Below are 27,632 nucleotides of genomic sequence, written 5' to 3'. Positions count from 1 at the left end.
GAGAGTTCAGTTTACTTGGTAAAAAGTCAAGGTCAAAACTGGGAGATCACTCAGTCACTCAGTCACTCAGGCAAACAAATCCAACAAGGGGCAGGCAGGGAATCCAAGATCCAGAAAGCAGGCAAGCAGGGTCAAAACAGGCAGGCCAGGAAAACACTGGAACAAAGAATGCTGGAGAGCTTGGCGAAACACATAAGACAATCTGGCGGAGAACAAAGGGGAGTGGACTTGTATTTATGCTGAGGGACTAATGAGGGAATAAACTGGAGGAGATGAGATGGGCGGGGACACTGCAGCCGCAGCCAAAAGTAGTCAAATTTAAATAAAGTGAGTCTATAAATATTGTAACCAGCCTATAAAATATCCACCACTTGTTTACATAACCTCTGTACACTGGTAACTGTTTGTGAGTTAAAAACAGCAGATAACAAATGTCAGACAAATAAACGTCAAATAAGTTTAAATTATTAATTTTATTGGTCTTGTCAACACTTCCAAGTACAAAAAATATCAATTTCCATTCAATCACTACCTGAATTATACAGCAATATGCAATAAAAACAGTTAAACACAGAACATTGATCTACTTCCAAATATTTTAATGTGTAAAAATCTGACTCTCATTAAAAAGCTAACAATAAAAAACTGGTACAGTCCAGAGATGATGATGATGATGATGATGGGCATTAGAGATGAGGTGGACACATTTCATACACTCACACCTCTAAATCCATCACCCTGGTGTTATGTGCAAAAATACTATACCCAACCCATATTTACAATACAATCATTAGTCATTAAAAAAATATAAAACAAAACAATTAATCAGTAAATGATAAAAACATTTGATATTGTGCTCACTGCAGACAAACATTTAAAGCACAATATTGAAATTCAATATGAAAATTCAGTTCCCTTGACGAAGAAAAGTAACTTCTAACACTACTTTAAAAAAAAACTAAAAAAAAACCCTAATAAGATTATTTGTGGTCAAGATTTTCCATAATCTGAAGATACTGGATGATCAGCTTTGGTAACAGATTGATCAATATGTCTGTCTGAGGTTTTGTAACATTCACATGATACAATGATCAGATGATTATCAGGCAGCAGATAACCGTGATCATCAGTTTGGCTTTGTTATCATTTAGAGCCAAAATAGCTTAAAGACTCTTGAGAGGTTTTGTGTCCACCACAGTATTGTTGGTGTAAAAGTGGCAGTGCACACACACACACACACCTGTACACACAGGCCAGAAAGCACAAATGCAGCAATAACAATCAATTCAATACATCCTACTAAATACAAAGAATAAGGGTTAAAACTCAATTACTTGCTTCTTCCCTGAGTTTAAAAACAAAGAGAACCAAACAAAACTATACAAGAAGATGGAGAGAAGAGTTGAAAATAGATACAAACACATTTTTCTTTAAAAAAAAAAAAGTGAATATTTTTACCAACACTGATGTTTTGAGGAGGTTTGGAAATAGAAAGCAAAAAGCACATTTTCAATCTCATGAAAAATTAAAGCTCTGTTTTTTTTTCCTCCCAGTAACATGATTCAAATATCACAGTAAAGCAGCGATTCAGCTCTCAGATCTATTCTGTTCAACATGATACAACCCCGTTTATCTAAAAGGACTAAGTAAAATATCACAGTGGTGTCACAGTAAAACAAATATCAATTTTTAAAAACATTCACCATGTGAAAACAATGTTTTATCTATTAATTAAAAACAGTTAAAAATCTTGAGAATACATTCCATATGTGAGGATATGTGTAATCTCAGGATATGGGACTAAAATTTCATGTTAAATACTATCAATACAAACCAGCAGGTTATACTGGTACTGATGACACACCACCAGAGAAAATCAGATAAACTGATACAATATTTTCAAAATGAATACCCGTATACAGCATCAAGTTTAGAAATTCTGACCCCCAAATAGTTTAGTCTTCTGTTTTTCAACTGAGTTTTTTAGTTGTCAATGCAGAAATGTGTTGCTGGTTGCTGGCTGGTTGCACCACTCACAGTCCCTCAACATATTGGGGAAAAAACAGGAGGGATTGGCTTTAAACTCCAGCAGCATAAGACTGGCCCTCTTCTATATTTTTCTTACTGTCAACAAATCTCATGTTTGGAGTCAAACCAACAATGAACTGATCTACTAACAAGTATTGTGTGTTTATCCAAAGTCTGATATATCTTATCCCTCTGTGCCGTAGACCTCCGTTGTTGTCCAAAAACTATTAAAAACACGTCAGTGAGCCACATCGCTGCACTGTGTGACATGTTCCTTCATCATGAAGAGTTTTGTCACGTTAGTTTGTTTAGAAACGGCTCCAAAGACTAATAACAGCGATAAGACTGTAACTCTCAGGAGAGAGTTTCTACGTAAGGCAGACGCCACTGAACATGTGCTGGAACGCCATTCTGTTTACAGCTTTGCTACTTTGTTGTGCTACATATCACAACCTCTTAACTTTGTACTGAAGAAACATTAATGTACTACAAAGTTAAGGCGTTCCCGCACATGCTCAGTGACGTCTGCCTTACACGGAACTACTCTCTGGAGACTGAAAACATGATCACTGTTATTAATCTTTGGGGCCGTTTCTAAACAAACTATCGTACTAATGATGTAATAATGAAGGAACATGTCACACAGTGCAGCGGTGTGACTCACTGATGTGTTTTTAGAGGTCTACGGCACAGAGGGATAAGATAAATCAAGCTTTGGATACACAAACACAATACTTGTTAGTGGATCAGTTCATTGTTGGTTTGGCTCCAAACATGAGATTTGTTGACATTAAGGAAAATATAGTACATCACCTTATCCCTTCAGGAGGATAAAAACAGTTAAGAAAGAACTAGAGGGAGCTGCCATTTTCTGCCTGAGACTAAGAGTGGCTTTGGGGGTCAAACTGACGTAATGCACTAAAACTGCATGTGTGATGTGAAGACTCGAGTGCATAGCGGACAAAATGGCCTGTGGCAGTGATCCACAAAAGCCTCTCTGTAACTGGCCCTCTGAACATGGTGGAGGCACATGGAAATAGACCATTCACACTCCACCTAGTTATTTTAAAATACATACATTTCTCTGGTAGTGTCAGACACACACACAAAAAAACATACAAAACCAAAACCAACCTCTCCTATCTCAGCTGCTGCACTTCTGGAGAGGCAGGAGAAGACGGGGAGGTGGAAGCAATGGAGCTGGAAGTGATGGAGTTGGAGGTAGATGTGTTGGAAACAGTCAAAGGAAGCAGCTCCTCACAGGCGAAATAGTCCTTCAGGGGAGCAAAGAGGTGACGGATGACCGGCACACTCCACGCCTTCCCCAGAACCTTCTGCCTCTGCTGCCGGTTCATGTTCCTCACGTCTGTGTAATGTTTGGGGAAACCAAAGATTCTGGTGGAGAATGAGGAAGAAGGTAACAAACTTTATCAAAACTATTCTTGTGATTGACTACTTCAGCCTTTTTTTCAAGCAAACATGCCAAATAAAATTGATTTTCCAGAATATTTGTTTTGGGCTGCTGGTCGGACAAAACAACACATTTGAGGACATCACTATACACCTGCATTAACTGATTTTTTTGCAGCGGAAACAAGTTGTCAACACAACATGACTGATATGTTAAACTTGTTAGCAAACAGTTGCTTATTTCCACATCCAGCAGTTACGGAGCAACATTATCGTTCATGTGGAGTCGTGTTTCTGTCCACCTGGTGAATATAAGTCCAATATTCACTCTCTTTTATCTCTGTTTTTGTTCTCCACCAACTCCTGAGGGAAATATCTGGCTCTTTAGCTGCTAAATGCTCCACTATGTCCATCAGCTAGTCTACAGCTAACTGTGTCTGTTTGCTGTTTGGTGCTGAGCAGGTAGTGTACAGTGGCTTTTTAGAGCTTTTTCTCTGAAAGCAGCTGTCTGGTACGGCCCAAAACGACGCTTTGAGAGCGCTGAGAGTGAACCAGAACAGTAAAGTTGCAACCAGACAGATAAAGAATGAGCTGAAACTCACCATAAAGCTCCGATACAAGCCACAACCAACACATTACACACTGACAACTCATACATTGTTATAAATATATCACAGTTTTCAGATATTCTATAGACCAAATGATTAATCGAGCAAATACATGGCAGATTCATGTCAAATTCTGTGATCCACATACTTAACACCAAACATGTTAATCATCATTAATGCCTACTTTTCCAGTTCAGTGATCCAGAGGTTGTCCTCTCTGCCGTTCTGCAGGACAGGCAGCTGAGACACATCTTTGCCTTGCTTCAGAGAGTTTGGATTGGTGGTGATCGTCCTCACTTTAGTGACCTGGGACATTGTAATCATAATTGTTTAAAAAAGACATATTAGTTACACAAGTAAGTAATGTAGATGACACAAAGTAACAGAAGAAGACAGAACCAGTGGGTTCAGTCACTGACCCTGGCTTCTCTTCCGAGCTCTAGACAGTCCTGGAGACTCAACTTGTCGTTCTGGGAGGCTGCGATGGGCCTGATGGGAGATGAGCAGCAAGCAAGCAAACTTTACTTATATAGCACTTTTAAAAACACGAAAAGTACTTTACAGGAATAGGAAAAGAAAAATGGAAATGAAAGGAGACAAGAGAAGACAATATATAAAGACAAGAAGAAAATGTTGAGAAGTCAAAAAGACTTTTAAGGTGCTTTTTAGAGATTTGGCTTGTTTAAGTCTTTGCAGGTTGTACCAGAGTTGAGGAGCAACAACTACAAAAGCACAATCACCCTTAGTTTGTCTGTGTGGTTTTATTGAGTTATTACGATTAAAAGAGAGATAAAGCTGTGTGTCATCAGCAAAGTGGTTCACATACATGCAATTTCTCATTAGTAAAATGTGTAAAACTAAATATAAATTCATGATTCATTGAGTGTCTTACCTGCTCATCCCCGGGATGTTTCCCCAGAAGTAACGAGCTCTGTGGGCCGGGCTAACTTTGACTGCATCCACCAGCACCGGGTTGCACTGTCAGACAATCAGATAGCAGCAACAGTCAGATCTCTCTGTGTGTGTTTACAACTTGTTAAGTAGAGATAAACGGCAGTGCAACAGAGAGGGAAGGAAGGAAGGAGGGGGAGGGTAGAAAAGGAAAGGGAAGAGTGAAGATAAAAAGGATAATAAAGGAGAGGAAAGTAAAGAAGACCAAACAGAACCGGATGTGGCGAACCTCGAGGAAGCGGCAGATGTTGACTTTGTCGTGTGTGTTCATGAAGACCACGTTCTCAAACAGCCAGAAGAACGGCCTTTGGTCTTCCTCTTTGGGCTTCAGCAGCTGCAGGATTCGGTAGAACTCGAAGAACAGCCTGCCGGTGCCCTCTGCCGCGGAGAGGAGTGGATACAAGCGAAGGAGAACAGTTATGATTTCATGTTGTTATGTTAGTTTCAAACACAACTACACAGCATCTGAATAACGACTGTGATAAAAACTTATCAATATGATTAAAGCATTGTTTACCACGACCTAAACCTGCAACGATTAGTCGTTTCATCAACTGACAATCAACAGAAAATTCATCTGCAACTACTTTGATAATCGTTTTAGTCATTTTATATGCAAAGATACCAAATATTTGCTGGTTTCAGCTTCTAAAATACGCAGATTTGATGCTTTCCTGTCATACACGACAGTAAACTTTGAGTTTTGGACTGTTGATCACACAAAACAAGACATTTAAAGATTTCACCATGGACTGGTAAGAAATTATAACAGGCATTTTTTCCTTTTTTCTGATAAAACCATATGAGAAAATTAGAGATACAACAAAGAGTCGATTAATTGATCGACAGAAAATTCATATGCAACCATTTTGATAATCAATTTATCATTTTGAGTCCATTTTTAAGACAAAATGCCAACATTTTCTGGTTCCAGCTTCATAAATGTGAATATTTTCTGGTTCCTTTCGTCCTCTATGATAATAAACTGATTATCTTTGGGTTGAAGACTATTGTTCAGGACAAAACAAGATATTTTAGGTTGCATCCAGGGTTTTGGGAAACAATAATCAAAAATTTTCACCATTTTCTGATATTTTAGAGACCAAACAACTAATCAATGAATCCATAATCAACACCAAATAATAAACAGATTAATCAATAATGAAAATTTTGTTAGTTAGTTGCAGTCCTACTGTATTATTAATCAAGTATGCATATGATAATTATTTCCTATTAGTTGTTTTATTTGATCAACATTTAAGTGATCAATAAGTCTCTAAAAAGTGAACAAGAATGTAAAATGACCAAAGTTCCCGGAGCCCACCTGCTTATTTTGTTTGTCTTTACAAATATGTGAAAGCAGCATCTTTTCCAGATGAAAATTTGTAAAAAAAAAAATATTAAAAAAAATATTGATAATTAATATTTGACAATCAATGCATTGAAAACTGACATGCATACACCAGACTCACGTACCATAGAGGCCTTTTCTGATCGGGTTAACGATGGACAGGTCGTTACAGGGGCTGCCACCAATCAGCAGATCAAACGGACCCCACTGCTCCAGCTGAAAAAAAAAAAATCAAGTGTTTTCTATCAGTCCAGCTTTATTTTACCTCATGAACTAATTAATAACTGTGTGTTAGGTAGGGTGTTAAGACCAGCGTGTGTGTGTGTGTGTGTGTGGACATACATGTTCCTGGGTGATGAAGCGGGCATCACCAACATGGATGATCTTCCCGTCGTGGTTGATGGTCGCCACGGCGATGGAGTCCTCACAAACCTCTGAGGCAACGTATTTCTCCACTTTGAAGCCGAGATCTTTCAGCACCAGGTAGCCTAAAAAAAAATACAGAAATACAAACACAAACATACTTCAAGCTTCTTACAGAACTGGAGCGGAAAAAAGTAGTTGTTGTAGTAGTAGTTAATTGATTACTTGATCAAAAGAAAAATAATCTGCTACAATTTTAATGATCGATTAATTGTGTCCAGAAAAGAAACATCTTCTGGTTCTTGAGCTTTTCAAATGTTGGTTGAACAAAACTAGATATTTTTAAGAAGTTATCTTGAGTTCTGGGAAATTGATAGACAGTTTTTTTTTTTACTTTTTTGCCATTTAATAGACCAAACGATTAATTAAACAAATATCTGGTAGATGAATCCATAATTAAAATAATCATCAGTTACAGTTTTACATCAGACCATCTGGTCATCCAACTCTGATTTACAGGATCATGAAAACGAAGCCAGGTGTTCTCACCTGTTGCGATGCCATCGAACAGCGAGAGAACTCGGACGGGTCTGCGCAGGTTTGCAGGGATGGACGGGTAAACTCTGTGTGGCTCCTACAAAAGAGAAAAGGTTCAAAATCACATGGAAACGGAGCCAGCAGGGTTCCTAACGGATGGAGAAGGGTATTTTGGGAAAAGCTATTTCCATACAATTTAAATTTGGAGCCAATCATGGTCCAGTATGCAGCTTCCACAGGTGTGATGTGGAAACTTGAAGCATCCAGTGCACAAACACTGATAATGGACTTTACAGTGAGAATTTACTCTTAAAAATAGGAAAGTTGTTTAGCCCATTTATATGAAGAATGTTTTTTGTCTTTTTTTGTTTTTATGGTATTTTATTGTCATCACTGTGGGGCAGCAGCACTTCACCTGTTTTTCCTGTAAAAAGAAATTAAATAAAATCATAGATTCTGGATTTTTTCAATGAGGGAGAAGAAGCAGATGTCATTTTAAGGATTTTAAAGAGGTAACTGAACTTCTTTTGTGGTAAAACCATATTACAGACACAAATTATTGTTCCAAGTATTTAGAGTATTTTTCTGATTTAACTCCAAAGTGCATTTATAAAGATACCTGCAAAGCTAAATTTAATACATGGATGAACTTGTTAATGCAATCTGAAATTGATCCTATGGTGAATTTTTCTGTCAAGGCACCAAAAACTCAACTTTAAGATACATGAAGTCTGTGTTTAATAAAGTCTGGATTAATAAATTGTCATTCTTGGTCATGGAAATTGTAGTTTGACAAAAAAAAAATCTTATTACAATGTCTATTAACCTTTTCTGACCTTTCAGCCACATTTCATGACCTTCATCGGCTCAACTGAGCAAAGGTCACAACTGATGAAGCCCACAGGATGTGGCTGAAAGCTAATAGTGCACCTTGTCATAAGATTTTTTCGTGAAACTACTAATCGTTTTATAACTACGAACCTAAAAAAGTTCATGTTCCAGATTAAGATTTGATTAGAATTGAGGATGGAGCTTTAATTTAATATCTTTTTGATAATGTTTTGGGTTTTCTGAACATATTTCTAAAGCATAGAACAGAAGGACAAATATAAATTGTGATCATTACATTCCTTGCACCTTATATGGATTATACAGACTATTAATTTATGAACTGTCGATGCACAAATGTTTGTTGTATATTACGTTTGTGGGGCTGTGCTTATATATTTATTCAGTTTCCACTGTTGGATATCTGTTGGGACGTTATGTGCAGCTTATTCGTGTTTGGATGTCGTGTTACTGGACAGACGTGTTGTGCTGTTAGGTGCTGGTGGGTTAACATGCTGAATCCATGAGGGAAAGGTCACCTACATAGCCAGATAACTATTTATACTTTCATTGCAAAGTGAGACAAGAGAGCAGGTGAGTTTGCACAGTGGCAAAAAATAGTCACTATCTTTGATCACTCACAAACGCTATGGCGCTGTTGTTGGCGAATAACTCCTGAACACGGATGCTCCAGTCCTCTCTGGGAATCAGCGCTCCGTGGGGTCGGTGAGGCTGACACATGTAGCAGATCCACGGGTCCAACACCTTCAACGAATCAAACGTCCCCCGACCGACGAGGATGTTCAGACAGTCCTCACAGTAAGATCTGCGAACGGAGAGAGAGACGGAGGAAGAGAAGATTACAAAAAGAAAAGCAGAAATCTAGATTAAAATGTAGAGAAAAAGGTGAGCAGACCGACCTGCAGCAGCTGTCGTTGCCACACAGTATGACCTCCATTCCATAGCAGCAGATGGTACAATAGGACTGATAACCATCTTCATCATAACGATACAGAGTTTCTGTAAAGTTATCCTGCAGGGACACAGACACCATCACAACCAATGTTTGAGGACATTTTAACAGCTTTGTAAGTTTCTAACAAAGTTCAGGATATCACACATTCACAGTGATCTGAGAAGCCTCGACGAGAGAGGTTGATAGTTTCTTACTTTACACTTCAAGCAGAGGCTGCCTTTAAATAGAGGGTGAAAGATCTCAACGTTTTCAGTTCCACAACACAAACAGAAGCCTGCAGACACAAAATGAGAGAAAGCAAATGACTGACATTATCTATACATGCATAAAAATGCATCTATAGTCACATATCTATGTATGCATATTATGTTTTGCCATGTAAATGTTTAATAAGAGTCTTCACTGGAGAGTTAGCAATCGAAACACATGAAAACAAACCACTAACTGTCTGACTGATGATATGATATGACCATCACCACCATTTAAAAATATTTATGTATAAAAAGGGAATTTAATTACATACAACAAGCCTAAACACTCACCTTCAATGTCCAGTTTCATGTCCATGATCCTGCGAATGGTCTCCTCTGCAAGAGAAGAAACCAATAATAAGGAAACCATAACCAAAATAAAATAAATAACTGAAAGTAAGCTGCCTTTATTACAGGAAATGTGCTGTACAAATAAAGTTTATTATTATGAATTCATTCTAATGGAAACAGTTTAGATGCTGGCAGCAAAATCTGTTCGTTTGAGCAGGTGACTCACTGGACTATCATAACTTCAATTCCATTAAAGTTTGACATTTTGGGTGTTATGTACCTGACTACTTCCTGCCTGGACACAGTGACTTCCTGGAGTCTCCTCATCACCATTGAGGTTGACTCAAAGAAGTTACTGCGCTCAGCCAAGAAACAGCCCGACATGTTACATCCTGTAAAAAACACTTCATTTTAAAAAGGGAACAGGTTCACAATTGTTCAAGTGTGTCTTAAAACAACAGTTAGGTGTTGATATGAACAGTGAAAGAGGTTTTTTGCATTCAACTTTTTCTGATAGGTGCTGTATAAATAAAGTTTGATTGATTGATTGATTGATAAATAACGTATTAATTAGAGAGCTTTAGAGGTGCTGAGAGGTGGATTCTGTTACCTTCGGATTCAGCCAGGCTAGTAGTGTTATATTTACTGTACATCGATGCTATTAATCATCTATTCTAACTCATGGCAAGAAAGTAAATAAGTGTATTTATTAGGGATGTGCAGTGATCCCAGTATTTGTATTTGTATCTGTATTTGTTGAGGCAGCAAAATTATTTGTATTTGTATTGGAATAAAAGTGGAAAGAGGCTTAAAAATCCTGTTCATGTTTTTATTACGCTTTTAATTTTAGAAAATTAAAGTGTTACAACAAATGTTCATAAATAAACTACCTTACTTAGGAGGTCCCCACACCAGGTCTCAAACTGGAGTCTCCCAGATCATAGACAGGCGTAACAGTGGAGCGATGCTCAGATAGTGATGTAACCAACCTGCGTGCTGGTATTTGACATGTTGTTTTTTTTCTTCCCAAAAACAAATATTTTTTAAAAAATATTTGTATGAAACAAATATTTGTAAAAAAAAACTCACTATTTGTGCTTTGCCGAATAACGTATTTGTATTCGGGTACACCCCTAGTATTTACCAAAATGTCAAATTATTCCTTTTCGTGCCTCATAGCAACTGATCCTCCTACATGATCCACATACAAGTGCAGCTCTGTACATCTTGTCGACCAACTATTACTGAAACCTCTTTTGATTTGATCTATTTCTCTGCCATTTGAATATTTCGTAATGAAACTCATAAAAAGTGTGAGTGTATTATGTTTTACTTAAAGCATTAAATTCACTTTGGTACCTCTGAGTTTCTGGTCCGGCTGGGTGTAGACGCTGGTCGGCTGGTTGACCTTATTGTAAGTTTTGGTGTAGGCCTTCTTCTTTGGCACAAAGTCTGGCGATGTGTCATTATCAAATCCATCAAACAGACCGCTGTTCTTCTTCATGGCCTTTCCTCCTTTCCACCCTCCTTTACCTTTCCCTTTCCCCCATCCTCCTTTCGCCTTCTCCCAGTCATCTTTCTCTGCCTCCCATCCTCCCTTCCCTCGTTTCCCCGTCTCCGCCGCCAATCCTCCTCTGGGTCCCTTCTCCTTCGTGTCTCCTTTAATGCCTTTTACAGACTCCGGTTGTTCTTCCCATGCTGTTTTTTCACCTCCGCCTTTGTGGGAGGACTTCTCGTTGGAGTTGCAGGACAGTTTGTTCAAGGAGACGGCAACTTCCTTCAGCTCGGTGCCGATGTTGCTCTTGTTGCTCGTAGAGCTGGAGGAGTGAGGAGAAGCTTTCGGGAAGAGATTCTTCTTCACTTTTGGTCTGTTGTTTGTTTTAGTAACACCTGGACAAAAAACAATCATACATGTGAGCTTTATATCTTTTACACAACAGTACCCAATGTTATGTATCAGTAGAGTTGTGTTAACAGGCACCCACACCTGGTTTTATTTGTCAAGGGTTTGCTGAGTATGTAGCAACATCCCTGCTAGCTGTTAGCCCAACATAAACTCTATTTCAGCTGCAGCACCATATCTCCCTTTACATGTGAAGTTGTATTTAAAAGTTGGGACACTTTTAAATACTTCACTTCTGTAGTTTTTGGGTGATTGATAGTGATTTATCCACAGATTTTTTTTTACGAGAATATGAATGATGGTGATGATATTCAGCTTCATTTTTCCTAGATTCACTCATAGAGACTGACTGTTAAAACTGGGTGGAAACAATTAAAGAGTTTAAAAAAACACCTGCATTGCAGAACAGATCCAAAATCTTTAGGGCGACCCTTCATATTGCAGCGGTGACATGCAGTAAGGTGTGTCCTTGACAAAATCTAAGGGACATAGGTTTGTTAGCATCTATTCTCGCCGCCAAGCATTTAGAAATCCCCCGACTTCGGTAGACGGAGATCTCTGATGTCTGGTATCGCAAAACTACACTTTTCCAGGTTATCAGTGAATTATATGATGTCTTGTTATGTGCCAAATACATGTCAAAAAATAATTTTTGAATACTTTTACATCAAAATCCCTGACTTATCTTGAACTCAGGGGAAGTTGTATTTAAAAGTTGGGACACTTTTAATGCTTCACTTCTCTATTTGGGTGATTGATAGCGATTTATCCAAAGATTTTTTTTACTAGAATATGATATTCTTTTGCGGTACCTAAAAAAACAGCTAGAAGAAGAAGAAGAAGGAGAAGAAGGAGGAGAAGAAGAAGAAGAAGAAGAAGATGAACATGAACATGAACATGAACATGAACATGAACATCCCTGGTTGCAGTGCTAGTGTAATCATGTTCTTAATTAGTTTGTACCATTTATGGAGGCCACTGGTTTGAGTCCATCTGGCCCAGTAGGTTTAAAGCCACCGAAGGCCCAGTCTAACATCTTCTTCAGCAGCTCATCTTTGTCCTCTGAACACGCAGGAAACTTCTTCTTACAACGCCAAGCTGCCTCCTGATAAACAGGAACATAAACATGTCAACAGGAACATATGAACATCTTCTCAGTTCAGAGAGGCACAGAAGGAAGCAGATCTGGTGATCAAGTCTGATCAGTGCTCAGCAGGAGGAAACCTGATCCTGTTATTGACTTAACTCTGTCACTTTATCAGAGAATATATATACAGAGACACAGACTCACCTGCAGTGACAAGAAAATAGCCTCTCTGTAGGTCACGAGGATGGCGAAGGACTTTGCGCAGTAGTGCTGGGTGAAGTCAGAGAATGGTTTCAGAGCCTCCTCACTGAGCTGGAATCAGAATAATAACCTGACAATGTTAGAAAAATCTAGATTTGGGTATCAAAATGGAAATAGATACAAGAGTACAGTTAAAAATGTGACAATATCAGAAACTTAGCAAGCGAAAAACAAATAGCGTTGAAATTGTTTTGTTATTAAAAAAAAGTGGCGCAGGCCCTCGTATTAATGTAGTAGTAAAGTAGTCAGTGTTAAATGTTCATGTGAGGAGCTGTAGAGATCCTGCTGGACCGAAACAGATGAATCCATTGGTGAAAATGTCATAATATTAAAGAAATGATCAATATACAGTAACTATTAACCCTTTTCCACCAATAGGTTCCAGATACTTTAGAACCAGAAGAACTAATCTCAGGAACTAAACATGGAACTAAAAGTCCCTGTCATGCATCCTGTTGGTGTTTCTACTGCATCTGAGGAACCAGGTAGATCATGCAAATTAGACCCATGAGGAATTAAAATACTTGAAATGTAGCGTTGACACATGAGATAAAAACAACACAGATTTGTTCTGTTGTTCTTTGTATTTACTGCTGCATGAGTTGAGTTTGATGGTTATTTATTCCTGCTTTGGAATGTAAAAAAAAACATGAAACAATCAGAAAATAACGTTTTATTTCTCTCATTCACTGGCTTTGCTTTTGCTACCACCACTACCTCTCTTCATTCAATCTCTAGCTCACTTGACCACTGTCACTCTCTCTCTTTTTCTCTCGTTCTTTTTTAAAACAAGTCTGGAAGCCGACAAGAAAGCCTTACTTTACCTTTAACGTTAACAAACAAAGAGAAATGTCCTCCCCTCGCCCTAAATCGATACTAGAGTTCTTTCTTGCTTTATGAATGAAGCGGTACATGGGAGTGTGTTTGACCAATCGGCAATCGTCAAATACCCCTAAATTTTTTTTCCCCTATAGTGATCATTTTTAGTCCCTGGTTCCTCCAGTTGAAATGCAGGTTTAGTTCCTTAAAAAGGTTCTTGGTCCCCTGGAAAAGTTCCTGCAGTATCAAATGTATGATGTCTCGCTTATACTCTGAATCCTGTCAATCAATAAACATCAGTTACAGCCACCAGATTCACTGAACGTCCGCACATCTTCATCTCTCCGCTTCACGTCAGACTCACCGGAGACGACATTATCTGTCCGTACCACTTCACCATCCTCTTCCCTGGAACTTGACTTTCGCCCTTGTCTGGTATGATGATGGCTGGCCAGGGAGCGAAGCCCTCCACCTGACCCCAGACCAGCTCCCCGACGGCATCCTGTGCACAGACACACGAGACGTTAACGCATACTGACAGTTTCTGACATGGTATATTAATGGTTTTTGAATTTTGTGTGTTATTTTAACCTGTAATCAAAGCACCACACCCCCCCGCAGAATCAATTTAAGTTATTTCATCATTGTAAAAACACAGTCCAGGGTTTAAGAAAATGATACAATTGGAAGAGATAACAGAACAAGACAAGATACTCTCAGGAGAGAAGTTCCATGTATAGCAGATGGCACTGTTATTTCTGTGCATGTGCATCGGTCCGGTTTACAGAGCATCACTAGCTTGTTGTGCTTCATATCACAACCTCCTGACTTTGTGCTACATTACACATTTCTCATAGAACTTCAGCACAAAGTCAAAAAGTCATGATATGTAGCACAACAAGCTAACAAAGCTCAGTAAAGGAACTTCTCTCCTGAGGGTTACAATCTTATCGCTGTTATTACTCTTTGGATCCGACTCTAAACAAGCTACAATAACAACTCTCTTCAGGAACACGTCACCCAGAGCAGCAATGTGGCTGATTGACGTGTTTTTAATAGTTTTTGGAGCAACAATAGAGGTCTACGGCAAAGAGGAATAAGATATATCAAACTTTGGATACACACACAATACTTATATATATCTAGTATATAGTAAGTAAAGCTATTACAGATTAATGGCTATAAAACTATACTAACCTGAAATACACTTACATTAGATTTTATGCGCAACTCTGCAGAGTTAGTTGGTGTGACTGTCGAATCCATGGCGTCGTCACCATTATCAGCATCATCATCATCACTGCCCACAACGTATATAGACTCTGCCTGTGGAGTGATTTGAGCTGCAGAAAACAAACAAAGACATTTTGCTATTGAATATAAAGCATACAAAAGCGTGTTATTTATACACTGAACACAACTGAACTATATGAATTAAACAAGGAAATGAATTTATCTTGTTTTCTATGAATGTTCTGAGAAATGAATCCATTGTTTGTTTTATGATTGTATGTAAGTTTGATTGTTTTCTGATATATACATGTTTATCTGCTGTATATATGCTGTGAGAGTATGACATTGGCTAAAGATAACACCTACAACCTGTCCATCCTATGAGAGACACGTCTACATCACCACCGCCTCCTCTCACTCAATGTGTAATTTTTATACAAAATTAATTTCTCCAGTATTGTGTATGATTGTATCACAGGACGCAGTGTCTGCATCTCTTGCTTTAATGTAACTTAAGAAGGCAGCAGGTTCTCTGGTGGATAATGTCATGAAGAAGATTCAGTTCTGTTCACAACACTTTGAGACGACAATAAGTGTAAATAACTTCTTACTTTCTGATTTCATTAATCTGATGGTCCCAGATATTTTGGACTCTTCGGTGACATCAACCACATCTGATAAAAACAGAACACACAGTCATGTTAGTTATTTCTGTTGGCATGACGATGGATCTCATTCTGTAGTCAAGGACAATAGACAAGGTTTCTGAAGGCTCCACCAAGACTGTTTAATACGACATAGAATGTAATTTAATACCTGGTTCCCAGTCAAAGTATGAAAGACATCAATAAAAACCATTAGTGGTGATAAGGGTTTGAATTATTTACCAAGTGCGATGTGAAAAAAAATGTTTATTTATATTTATGTCACATTTTTGTCATTACCTTCTAGCAGTATATAACAATCATTCCTAATAATATAACTAATTTCTAGAATAATTTGGGATTTTCCAACTAACTTTTGCTAAAATCACATTAAAAAAACATTTTATGACCAACATTACTGCCTATGACAGGCTAAAAAGTATTTAAGACTTTTTAGCACAAGCACAAGTGCTTTTCTGTATTTTTTATTTCCATTTCAAATGTATCTTTAAATGATATCCTCAACATTACTTGACATAGAAACAAAGGACTCTCCCAGATGATGTAACGATCTTATACGTTTATGTTATGACCACCAGTTTCAATCATTTCAACTTAATTTCTGAGAAATCACATTTTGTCTGTGATTTTGGCAGAAGGACCAAGGATGCCTGAAATAACTCCTCCTACTTCGCGACTCTATAACCAAATGATTATGTTGATTGAAGCTAATACAGAAACATCCTCCTTATTGTGGGACCTACCAGATGAATTATCTGTGTAGTCCGAGTCCTCCATATCTCTGTAGTGCATGGGTGAAATCAGTAGACCAGGTTTGGCTGCAGGAACGTCACTATCGTCTGATGAACTCTCTTCATTCTTTTTCTTGCCGTGATGACCTGTCTGGACGGGCAGTTTCCTCCTGCGGACGCGGGGTCTTCCTGTCCACCTGCCCGGTCGAGGTGAAGGTTCAGGGGTTTTCTTGCTGTCAGACGGAGCCTTGACGCTGCCGAACAACTTGAGACGGGAACAAATACAAGCACACAAATTCCTTTATCTTCACAAAAATATATTACTAAGAAAAACAGCATACAGTAGGATCCAAAACACTTTTGGACTGGAAACTACCATTAGAAAATTAAAGCAAGTCAATTCAAACTAATTATGTGTTTATTCAAAATGATTTTAACTTGATTTTTGAAAAACTGACAGCCCTAATAGATGTGACGACTTGTGATATAAAAAATGAAATGTCAGAGTTACCCTTAAAATGACCTTTAAAGGAAACTGTCAGTCATAATAAAACCTGTAACACTGACCTTAGCAAACACCTCCTTCCTGTTTAGAGAGCTTGGCAGGGCCAGGAGGGTCAGGAGGAGTTTATGCAGAAGAGAGTGCGGTCTCGTGCCGTTCAACACCTGTACAGACAACGCAGAGGAACTCTTTTAATGACGTTTGATATTCAAAAGCTGCTTTTTAAAAAGGGATTAGCACTTAAGCTACAAAAAGTCAACTGTTTTTACTACTTTATTAAAGACTGCAATGTCAGTAAGCAGGACTAAGATCAAAGTAAATGGTTGACAAAATAAGATGAATTAAAGATGAATAAGTAAGATTAAACACAGTATTCCATCAAATGTGTTACCACTCAAAGTGAGGGATTAGGTAGGTACATTCCTATTGCTGCATCTGCAGAGACAACATGTTGATGTGACTCCAAACCACAAAACAAATTGGATGGAAATGTTTTCTGTTTGAATAAATGAAGCTTAGAGTGTGTAGTACACACACACACACACACACACACACACACACACACGTGAATGGGTGTCTCTGCACTAAGTGTGTGTGTGTGTGTGGTATTCTGCCTCTTTCCCAATATCTCCAGATGTCTCCTGTTTTGGTTCGGGGGACTGACATGTTTGGCATCGGTACAGGTCACCGTGACCTGGCACTCATTCCAGGTCGCAGTTGCCTGACCCTCATTCCTCTACATGAGTGTGCAGGTGCAAAAGTGTGATGTGCATATGATGATACGCTGTATCAGGACTCTAAACAACGTGCAGTGAAAGGTGCTACTGCCTACAGGTGTATGTGTGGAGTAAGACTGGTGTGATGCTACATGTTTTATGTTTACTGCTGTCAGTTTGATTTCAATGGTTTTAAATGCTGCTGGTTCATGTTTTATCTTTGGGTTAGGTACGATGTGTGCTGCTGGCCTTATGTCTGTTGTTGTTCTTTGCTATTTATTGTTAATTTATTGTGGAACTGCAGTGCAAAGTCCACAACTAATCTCCCCAAGGTGGAAAATAAAAAATTCTTATCTTATCTGTACAATTATATCTCTTCAGTTGTAATGTCATATGTGGGACATGTATTATATTTCTATTCTGTTTTGGAATGCAGCTTGTTACTCGTTCAGTTAATCAGATGAGGATTTTCCAGTCAGCAGGTATTCAGTCCAGTTCCCAGACAATGACCTCCTTCTCTACCCATTAACCTACATTGATCCATTGTGTTGTTGGTTTACCTTTGCCCAGTCATGATCTTCTTCTGTTCCTCTCTCCTGTTGCTCCTTTACTTTCTTAACGAAGGTGAGGTAGTCAAATGTCAGCTGATATGCTTGTGAAGAACCGGGACTACACAGACCCAGCTGAATACCCAACTCTGACAGCATATGTCTGGACATTTTATTACCCTGAAGGGGAAAACACAGATAATATCAATAAGTAGCAACATACAGATCGGTTGGAAGTCGAAGAGTAACGTTAAAAGCTGATGTTAGACTGTCTTTAAAGGATCAGTCTGGTGATATTTTATATCTTTGTTGTTGTCACCAAATTCCATGAAAACAAACAACAAACACTGATCTCCTTTGCAACAAATTTATCTGCATTTTGTCACAAAAGCTTCACCAGAGTGTGGTAGTGTTTTGGGTGGGTAAGGGGCCGAATATTATTACAAATACTTCATACTTGTTTTGATACCATGAATACAAACACGTAGTATATTTAGATTCAATCCCACACACACTCTGGATTCATCCGCCACTGAAAATAGTTCCTAAAACATGCATAATTTCCTCATTTGTTTGCTTAAAAACTACAATGCCCAGCTGTTTTGGAAGATACTGAGTGTTTTTTTGTTAATGAAAGTTTATCTTCATGACACATTTCTACAGATTTATGTCTTCAGAAAGCCTGAATGGAGCTGAGAGCCACAGACAGAGTGGGGAAGTCATAAAGTATTATCATGGGATTTGTTGATAATTAGAAAAATATAGAATATCATCAGTCCCATCATTTAAAGGCTGGAAAACACAGCGCATCACCAAGCTAATGAGTTTGTGATGCTTTAAGCTGAAGGTAAATGTAACAAAGCAATTTTACAGTGTCTCAATGTCTACTGACCCCCACTATGATTTAATTTAATTGATTATTTATGCATTCGGCATAAAGTCTCACTTAGTATAATAGAAATAAATCTTCTTACATTGATATTTTCAGGATGTTTCAGCACTATGCAGATATTCCTCAGCGCCACGTCTCCAAGCTTCTCAGGAATACTCTCCACTAAACTCTGTAGTGCTGCTTTATAGAAATCCACTGCATCCTTCAGGAAGTCCATCCTCTCCTGTTCCCCTAAATCCACGACAGCGGTGCCCCACAGTAAGTTTGAAGCACCAGAACCTATGTTCACCTCTGTTGTGGGGAGCAGCTCCTTCTTATTGTGGAGGAGAACCAGGTCTCGCCTCCTAAGAAAGCGCTCTGCGACGGAGGGCCGGAGGAGGCTGGTCGCGTAGGAGTGAACCAGCATGGAGGTCAGCTGGAGCTCCACAGCCACATCTGCTGCGTTGTACTGCTGCAGTTCTTGAAGAGCTCGGAGGGGCTCCAAAGCGTGAGAGAGGAACAGGAACCGTAGCTTGACTTTAGCATCCATCAGCTGGGCTCTGATCCGGTCAGCATCCTCGGCTTGCCTGAGCGACTTAAAATACTCCACCAAATCCCTCCAGCTGCCTACCATCTTCTGCACAGTGCGGATGATAAATAAACACTGTGCAGAGATAGAATCGGAAGGGCGAAAGAAACCTGTACCAGCGAACAGCGCTTTCAGACTGTCGTTAATGGTGGGGCAGGTCGAGTAGTGATTGTGGACGTCTCGAATCAGGTCAACCACGCAACTAAAGGAAGCCAAGAGTCCAGCCTGGCAAGCCCTACCTGCCATCCCAGGGAGGCCGCAGAGTGATACTAACTTTGGGTTGAAAGCCTGGAGCTGGGATACAAACACCCGGATCACTCCTGGGTGCGGAGCATTGCAGTAAAACGCAGAAATGTTGGACAGAGAAAGCTCAAATTTCTTCAGCGTCTTAATGAGAAGGTGTGCATCAGAATCTGCAGTGTGCGTGGCTGTGATAACATCAGTGTCCATGTCCGCTGAGGTTTGGGGATCAACAGTGTCGACACTCATCTGCAGAGCATCCAGCAGCCGCACCACACTGACCCCTAAGCTCTGGTCATGGTAGCCGACCAGGACGACACTTGTGCTATGTCCTGCATCCAGCTTCACCCCCATGAACAGGTAGAGGCAGTACGGTGTGTGTGAGCAGGACTGGATGGTGTCTTTGAGGTAGATTGGACTCAAGATGACAGAAACCTGACTGTCTGTGCTCGTACTGAAGTTTGAGTTTGTGTTCACATGGTCATTACAGTATCTTCTGATGAAGCACAACAAAGTGCCGCTGTTGCGGGAACTACTCAAGAGAGTAGGTCCTGCAGCATCCCTTACTATCGCCTGTGCCTTTACACTCTCTTCTTTCACCGTTGTCTCCATTTCCTCTGTTTTCTCCTCCATCGTCACTTCCACCACTACATCATCATCATCGGATGTTAATACTATCACATCTCCATCCTTGTTCGCAGTCTCCCCCGCTTTTTCTTTTCTTGGTTCTTCCGCTGTTTTGGCCTCCATCCCTTCAGTCATCTCCACCTCAGAGGAACAGTCATCTGAAAGGGAAATAAAAACACACTGAGCACATTTAAACGTACATTAGATCTTTTACAGACATGAAATACACAACATTGCTGGCTTCATATTTCTGGTAGGAGTAACTTTTTGTCACTCGCACAGACGGTCAGAGTAGGAGATTTTATTTTCTTTGCATATTTAACCAGGCACTGCTGTAGCCTTTATGTTACATTGAGGGCATTCAGTTCAGACTTGAGCTGTGTTCAAAGTGAAATGTTACCAGATCTGACGTAGTTATTCTGGCACTTATTCAAACATATGATCGATATGTGAAATGATCAAATACAGACTTTGCAAATATATTAAAATGGCCAGATTACCTGTAAATGAACAGCTTTGGACACATTTAGCTGCTGCTTCATCACATGAAAAAGTTAAATAATTGTTAAATGACTTTTGGGTTTATTGTCAATTATGATTTTTACTGAATAATAATCTTCATTGATGGAGATCCGCCTGTTGGGCCTTATCAATACATCCTCTCTTCCCCCGCCCCTGCCCAGGTGTGTTTCTCCTATAAGATTGTTTAATTGATCCTTGCCTTTACCTAACATCTTATAATGCCCCCCAATATACTCAGTAACTAAAGTAGTTCCTATCCTGTAAGAACATGGTTCATTTCTTTTAAGAATCACACCTAAAACAAATAGTTCTGTCCAAATATATAGAAAGTGCTACATGAGTGTGAAAAATAGACAACGGTTCAATCAGTTTCAATCAAGCGCACCTTTACTACGTAGGACATCTCCTGTGTGATTTATCCCCCGACACACATCGTCTCTTTCAGCAGGAACCATACTCTTTCCTCCCCTGGCCTGTAAGGCGTCGTACTCCCGGCCGTTACTGTTCTCGTCAAAGAACCGCTTAAACCACTGCAGGAAGGTGAGAGCCACGACAGTGTTCTTCTTCATCAGCGCCTCCATAGGGATGTGCTGGAGAGAGGAAAGAGGCGGGTTTATGTCTGATACTTGTGTTTATATCCACCAGTCAACCAAAGATGTCCAAGCTTAACTTTTCAAACTTCATACACACATCGAGTAGGAACATTTCCATTGGGTAGTTTGAAAAGAATAAACAAGCCTCTAGAATGTAGAAATAATCAAATTACACTTTGATCAAAAGAAGCAAAGGCGCTCAGAGAGTAACCAACAGTCCATATTTGAGAGTTTAAAATAAAAAAATGCTAGAGATTGTTTTTTTTAAATAAATACACATATTTTAAATGTGTTTTTAAAAAAGTAGTGACGAAGATGTGTATTGATTAGGACATTACTTCCAGGGTAACAAACTGTGTGGAGTCACCCTCAAAAATATCTTTCCTTCATTTCTCTGCTGCTATTTCTTCTTACTAATCGACCGACACAAACATCCATGACGGACACTTTTATCACTACAGGACAAACTGTAATTATCTTGTCAGTTAACGTTAATACTCACTCTGACGACTCCAACTTTTCTGAATGCACCTTGCAGTAAACTAAAGTTGTGAATAGAGTCGACCATATCCTTGCTTAGGAACCGGACCCTGGAGAGGTCCAGGGACCCAGGAAACATGTAGTCCATCAGCTGACAGTGGGCTGCACCTGGATATTCACACAAACACACACAGAAGTAAATGGCCTTTAAGCTCAGAAAAAAATTATAATGTAATGATAATAGAGCTGCAACGATTAGTTGATCAACAGAAAATAACTGGCGACAATTTTGATATTCGAATTATCAAGCTATTTTTCAGCAAAAATGGCAAAAATTCACTGGTTCAAGCTTCCCAAATAAGCAAAACAAGACATTTTCCACAATTTACTGACATTTTATGAAACACACAAATAATCGATGAATCACGAAAATAATAGGAAGATTAATTAGTAATGAAAATGCCTTAGTAAATCCAGCAGATTCACTAAGGCTGAGCAATCAATGTCTGTTTACATTGTCTTCACCGATTATTTGAGCAATTCTCACCTTGCAAAGACCCTTAAACTACCACTAAATTTGTAATTCCAGGCTGGTGAAGCTGTTTAATAAAAACACCACTTGTGTCAGTGTTACATCAGCATCTTAAAACAGGCACAAAGGACTTAAATCATTACTACATCGACTACAAATGACCATAAACAAACAATAACATTGTGTTCATTCATTCATTCATACATTAAAATCACCTGCATGTTGACCTACCTGAGCACACCTGCTCCATTTTGGTGAAGCCTGTCTGTAAAGTTTCATTGAGCCAAGCCAGCAGCTCATAGCTGTTATTTGAATTCTCCGCATTCAGGTTTACATTCACTGCCATCTCCCACAGGGACGGACCTGTATAAATATCATGTAAATATGACTTTACACAACAGTCAGACACATATACACATGGATCCACTGATCAACAAGTATGACCTTGAAGTCACATTCCTGAAACACCACAATAATCTAATTGTGTTTCCTTATATTTTATTATAAATAAGGAAGATATTTCAGCTACATTGTGCATTTACTGTGTGTTTTCATAACTCTTTACATTTCAGAGCTGTTTATTAAACTATTGTTCTTTCAGTAGACTTATAACTTTACAAAGTCCAGCAAAAATAACAGACAATGCTATGGTCTCAAAAAATTATGCTTTTAACTATCAGGAGTCATCTACAGACGCCTGGTATGGATTGATTAGTACCTTTCTGCTGTGAAACTTCACAAAGAGGCCTACATGTGGCTTTTCCCGCAAAATGCTGCATTCAAGTCATGTGTTGTTCGTTTCAGTTTCAGTAGATGACAAGTAAACTACTAAATAGAAACTCGGGGTTTTCCGGTGTGCTCCAATTTATTTGACTCCTTTTAGTCAACAACCACGTAATTTATGTTGTCCATGATTATTAATTCCAAGTAAAAACAAATTAAACAGCTAATTAATTCATTTTTGCCCGCACATTTTTTTTTAAATTTTTTTTTACAAAAGACAAAAACAGCAACTACTAATATTCATTTGTAAGTGACATTGGAATATTTACCAACACAACACTAGTTCAAACTGTGTACATTTTTAGGCGCGAACGGCGTGTCCAAATCTGCCCAAATAAATGATTAATTTTAATTTGGCCGTCTGTGACTCATCATATGGACGTGAATGCAGCCAAAGTATACATTCTCTACAACCAATCAGATTAGAGCGGGCGGTATTCTGACCAATAGAATCAATGGATTCCGCACAGGCGCGTTTAGAACACAGACACGAGGTCAGATTACGTGCCGATATCACAGTGGACTACAACACCTAACATCTGAGCTCAGAGCGAGACAGTGGTCCCCACACTTACACTTATTTGTGGCAGCCCGCCACATTAAAACTTTGCCCGCCACAAACTGATTTTCTATTTTTTGGAGTTGATATAAAGTTACTCTCAAACAGCCGTGTACGCACCTGCACCGACTCGTTCTCCCTCCGCTGCACACAAACAGCCTCCTCTGAGCTTTTACCCCAAAGTCACGTCACACCGTCTATGTTTGAGAGATGTGGTCAGTCTATCTCCACTTAAAAACACGAACACTTAAATATAGATTGTGCTTCTACATCGCTTTGTAAAGTGCTGACTATAGACTAGAAAAAAAGGGACTTGGTGCATTTTGGTGCACCTCGTAAACTCTGTACTCAAATGGCCGTGACGATTGTTTAAAACAAGGTTTCTTTTTTCTTTCAGTGCAGCATTTTTAATAATTAGATGCTAAAATCATAACAACAACATCTCATTCATTCGACAATGGAACAATATCAACAGAGAATGGCAACAGCATTGGGATAAGGAGACAAGGGGCAGACATTTGTATTCAATTCAAAATAAAGCAGACCGGTCCAACCGGTCTCTGAGAGCACTATCAGGCACCAGAAACTGTAGAACATGTCGCCAACTGCAATAGTTATACTTCAGAAAGGGAGGAAGAGAATTAAAGGACATATTGGAGTGTGGGGTGCAAGTAAACAGGGCAGAAGATGCTTATTAATTTCCTGCGGGAAACATGTCTGATGGAAAAAGTTTAGTGGTCGGGAGACTGTAGGAGCTGACTGACCCCGGAAGATGGCAGAAATGCAACGACATAGATGCCGGCTGCTGTTAAACACCACTGAAGAAGAGCTCCGATCAGCTGTTTACAGCATTGATGTATAGTTTACAGCCGAATAGGAAGCCATGTTGGGACGATAATAAAAGGGAAATCTCACGGGTTATTCATTCTCCAACAGCTAACATAAAGCTAAAGATTAGCCATGTATCGTAACGTGCACTAAATAAGCTGCATGATGATAACAAACTAAACTTGGTCCATAATAGCATAAAGTTTAGTAAAGTGATCCCTGCGACTTAAATTACGAAAATGCTGCAAGAGAGTCCACAATTAACGTTTACTTTTCACAACATGCACCTAAGAATTCAATCAAACACATAGCTAAGCTAGCTAGCTTGTTTAAAATTCCCGTGATTTAGCTAAACTAGTTTATTTTGAATGCGAGTTTAGTTAAACGCGTAGTAACAGTTGAAACAACGACGCTGAAGTTAGCTTCCGATTCGGCGTTAAGGGAACTTAAATACTGATGTTTAACGGTTGATTTTCCGTCTTTTCACCACTTAAACTTGTGAAAACGTGTTATACAACGTATCAAAAGTATTAATGCTGTTTAAACCTACTTTCAGATTTGTGAAACCTTTATTTTGCTTATGAAAAAAGGGCGATTTCACTGATATTTCTCAGACCAGGTCAAGATCAAAAACCACTATACTTAGACTTGTCAAATCTGGACTAGATTATTATTATTAAGATTTGACAAGTCAAAGTATAGTTGTTTAAGACTTGGTCTAATGTGGTCTGGATGGAGAAATATCAGTGAAATCACCATTTTTTGTGTGTTTTCATGAGCAAAATAAAGGTTTCACAAATCTGAAAGTGGGTTTAAACAGCGTTAAGACTTTTGTTACGATGTCTAACACTTTTTCACAAGTGCAAAAAAAGTGAAAAATATCGGAGAATCTGCCGCTAAATATCATTATTTATGTTTCCCTTAACCGTCCCTTTAACCTCCGAGTCGGAAGCTAGCTTCAGCGTCATCATGTAGTTACAGCTGAAACCGGCTGGAGACGATCGTTCTTGAGACTTTAGCCGCTGCGGCTACAAAACGCAAGCTAATGTAACGTAGAACACTGCGGGTTTTCATCGTAGCTGCAAAGTGTGTTAGGCTAACACGAAACAACTGGTAGATAACGAACATCTAACAAGTTTTTGCTAAACTTATTCAAAATGTGGTTGAGACATATCATCTACTCACCCCTCGCCGCTGAGCTTTGTGTGGGTATTTAAACTACCGGGTTTCAGAGGCGTGAGGAGCCCTAAACCCGCCCCCTCGCCCCGGGAGCCGCTACCGCTCCGCTATCAGCATTCTTACTTTGTGTCATTGGCAACGGAACGTAGCATAAAACACTAAAAATGTAACGAAATTACTAGTCTGCGTTCAACAACCTGATACTGATCAGAAAACAACTTCATATGACAGATAACGTTTATACTTTGCTAACAAGTACATTGTGAACGTTACATGCTAAGCTAAGTACGCTACATATACTAGCCGCTGTAACACATATTGGTTAGCTGTGGTGACGCTCCAGTCGCCATTTAGGGCGATTGTTTTTACAGTATTTACAATATTTTATGAAATTGTAGCGTAATCGTTGACGTCTTAACCAAAACTGGTTACGTTTCGGTTCACTATCCGAACACACAGTGACGACCAACGTCTCTATGTTGGACATCAGAGTCCACTGATAGAAAATAAAGCTTATTAGAGTGTAAACAAGACATTGGAATATAGCTTAATACCGCTATATAGTCGCTGGGGACAGTGATTTAATGTGACATTCATGTGGAAAGTGTGTGTCTAATTTCTGTTTCAACTATTCTCAGTGGGAGGCGTGGCTGCAGGGGAGGTAGCTTCTTCTTCTTCTTCTTCTTCTTCTTCTTCTTCTTCTTCTTCTTCTTCTTCTTCTTCTTCTTCTTCTTCTTCTTCTTCTTCTTGTAGGATTTTGGCAATATGGACGCTACTGGGCGTTTAACTGCCATCCGCAGGACAAAAATTTAACTGACACAATCACACTATGTGGGAAGTAGGGGCCTTTTTTTTCAAAGCTGACCCTCCACACTCCCACTTCCTCACCCTGTTTGTGGTCACACTGCTGAATGAAGCTCCATAAATAAAAGTGTGGGATATAAATATAGCGGCAGACGTTGGGACGAACTTCACTCTCTCCGGCGGAAACAGGAACTGTCGTATCTTTTCGTTACTATGACTTCCAATCAGCATCCGTCGGGAGCATGAACTGTATAAACTTATAATAAATAAAATATAATAAATCCTCCAGAGGGCATAGATGAGTTATTTATTTTAATCTTTTTATTATCAAAAACACAAAAATAAATTTTTTGGACTACATTTGTACATTCCTTGCATAGTGATCCTCTTGTACAAGTGGAGATGAGATATTTTTCTGACATGCCATTGAAAGGATCTGTTTTTAAAGACCAAAAACTTTTCCGTCTAGCCTCACTATTCACATGTATGTATTAATAGAATGTGTGTATTAATAGAATTTATATGTGGTAATTAAATTTGTGTATAAACATTAGTTAATGTTCCCCCCCTGAAATAATAAATGTGTTTAACCTTTTCCTTCAGAAGTTTGTGGTCAGAAGTATAGTTAGCTCCTGCCATTAATAACAACATCCTAGTCTCTGGAGATATGAAGGATTTTTTTAATGTCACTACTTTCAAATTTATGGGTAGACTTCAACACGTCCAAAAAATACATTCTCCATGGGAAATTATTTTTCATTTTTGCCATGGAGAAATAGAAATACTAATATTATGATAGTAAAATTACTCCCAAGCCTCTTTGGTTGCATTTATTTTCTTTGTAAACATCTTCTCATTTTTCACTTTTATGTTTATAAGCTGCTTGGTTTTAGCGACAGTTCCTGTAAATATACAACACTTTACAATCAAATACATGTCTACTGTTTTCTAGACTATATAATGGTA

The 27,632-nt window shown here is 38.9% G+C and overlaps 1 protein-coding gene across 5 annotated transcripts; it reads right to left on the bottom strand.

Moving 5' to 3' along the window:
- Positions 1 to 2,778: 2,778 nt before the first annotated feature.
- On the bottom strand, positions 2,779 to 26,853 carry LOC121895829. 5 transcript variants are annotated; one of them, XM_042409307.1, is made up of 27 exons: positions 25,869 to 26,853; positions 23,976 to 24,052; positions 22,745 to 22,876; positions 22,004 to 22,149; positions 21,294 to 21,498; positions 19,034 to 20,544; positions 18,072 to 18,239; positions 16,861 to 16,959; positions 16,306 to 16,558; positions 15,509 to 15,571; positions 14,877 to 15,007; positions 14,029 to 14,166; positions 12,789 to 12,896; positions 12,461 to 12,602; positions 10,954 to 11,484; positions 9,595 to 9,639; positions 9,247 to 9,326; positions 8,997 to 9,109; positions 8,719 to 8,902; positions 7,261 to 7,345; positions 6,691 to 6,836; positions 6,474 to 6,564; positions 5,227 to 5,375; positions 4,939 to 5,024; positions 4,466 to 4,535; positions 4,231 to 4,352; positions 2,779 to 3,423 (listed from the first exon to the last, which is right to left on the bottom strand). In XM_042409307.1, exons 3-27 carry the CDS (start codon positions 22,857 to 22,859, stop codon positions 3,168 to 3,170), a joined length of 5,037 nt encoding a protein of 1,678 aa, XP_042265241.1. In that variant the 5' UTR covers positions 22,860 to 22,876; positions 23,976 to 24,052; positions 25,869 to 26,853; the 3' UTR covers positions 2,779 to 3,167. The 5 variants fall into 5 exon arrangements, with proteins under 5 accessions (XP_042265241.1, XP_042265242.1, XP_042265243.1 ...); XM_042409308.1 differs by lacking the exon at positions 25,869 to 26,853 and adding an exon at positions 24,620 to 25,170; XM_042409309.1 differs by lacking the exon at positions 23,976 to 24,052.
- Between the last annotated feature and the right edge of the window lie 779 nt (positions 26,854 to 27,632).

The sequence above is a fragment of the Thunnus maccoyii genome, chromosome 4 (genome assembly GCF_910596095.1).
Source record: "Thunnus maccoyii chromosome 4, fThuMac1.1, whole genome shotgun sequence".
In the NCBI taxonomy this organism is placed as follows: Eukaryota; Metazoa; Chordata; class Actinopteri; order Scombriformes; family Scombridae; genus Thunnus; species Thunnus maccoyii.
The sequence above is the reverse complement of the archived record's forward strand: the minus strand, read 5'-3'. Positions and strand labels throughout refer to the sequence as shown.

Bases quoted from the DNA above. Each gene is read 5' to 3' on its own strand.
- LOC121895829 (XM_042409305.1), bottom strand. From the start codon at position 23,292: ATGCAGCATTTTGCGGGAAAAGCCACATGTAGGCCTCTTTGTGAAGTT. The intron at 20,545-21,293 runs GTGCGCTTGATT...TTTCCCTTTCAG, and splicing joins AGATGTCCTACGTAGTAAAG to ATGACTGTTCCTCTGAGGTG. The intron at 4,353-4,465 runs GTCAGTGACTGA...ACAATGTCCCAG, and splicing joins AGCTCGGAAGAGAAGCCAGG to GTCACTAAAGTGAGGACGAT.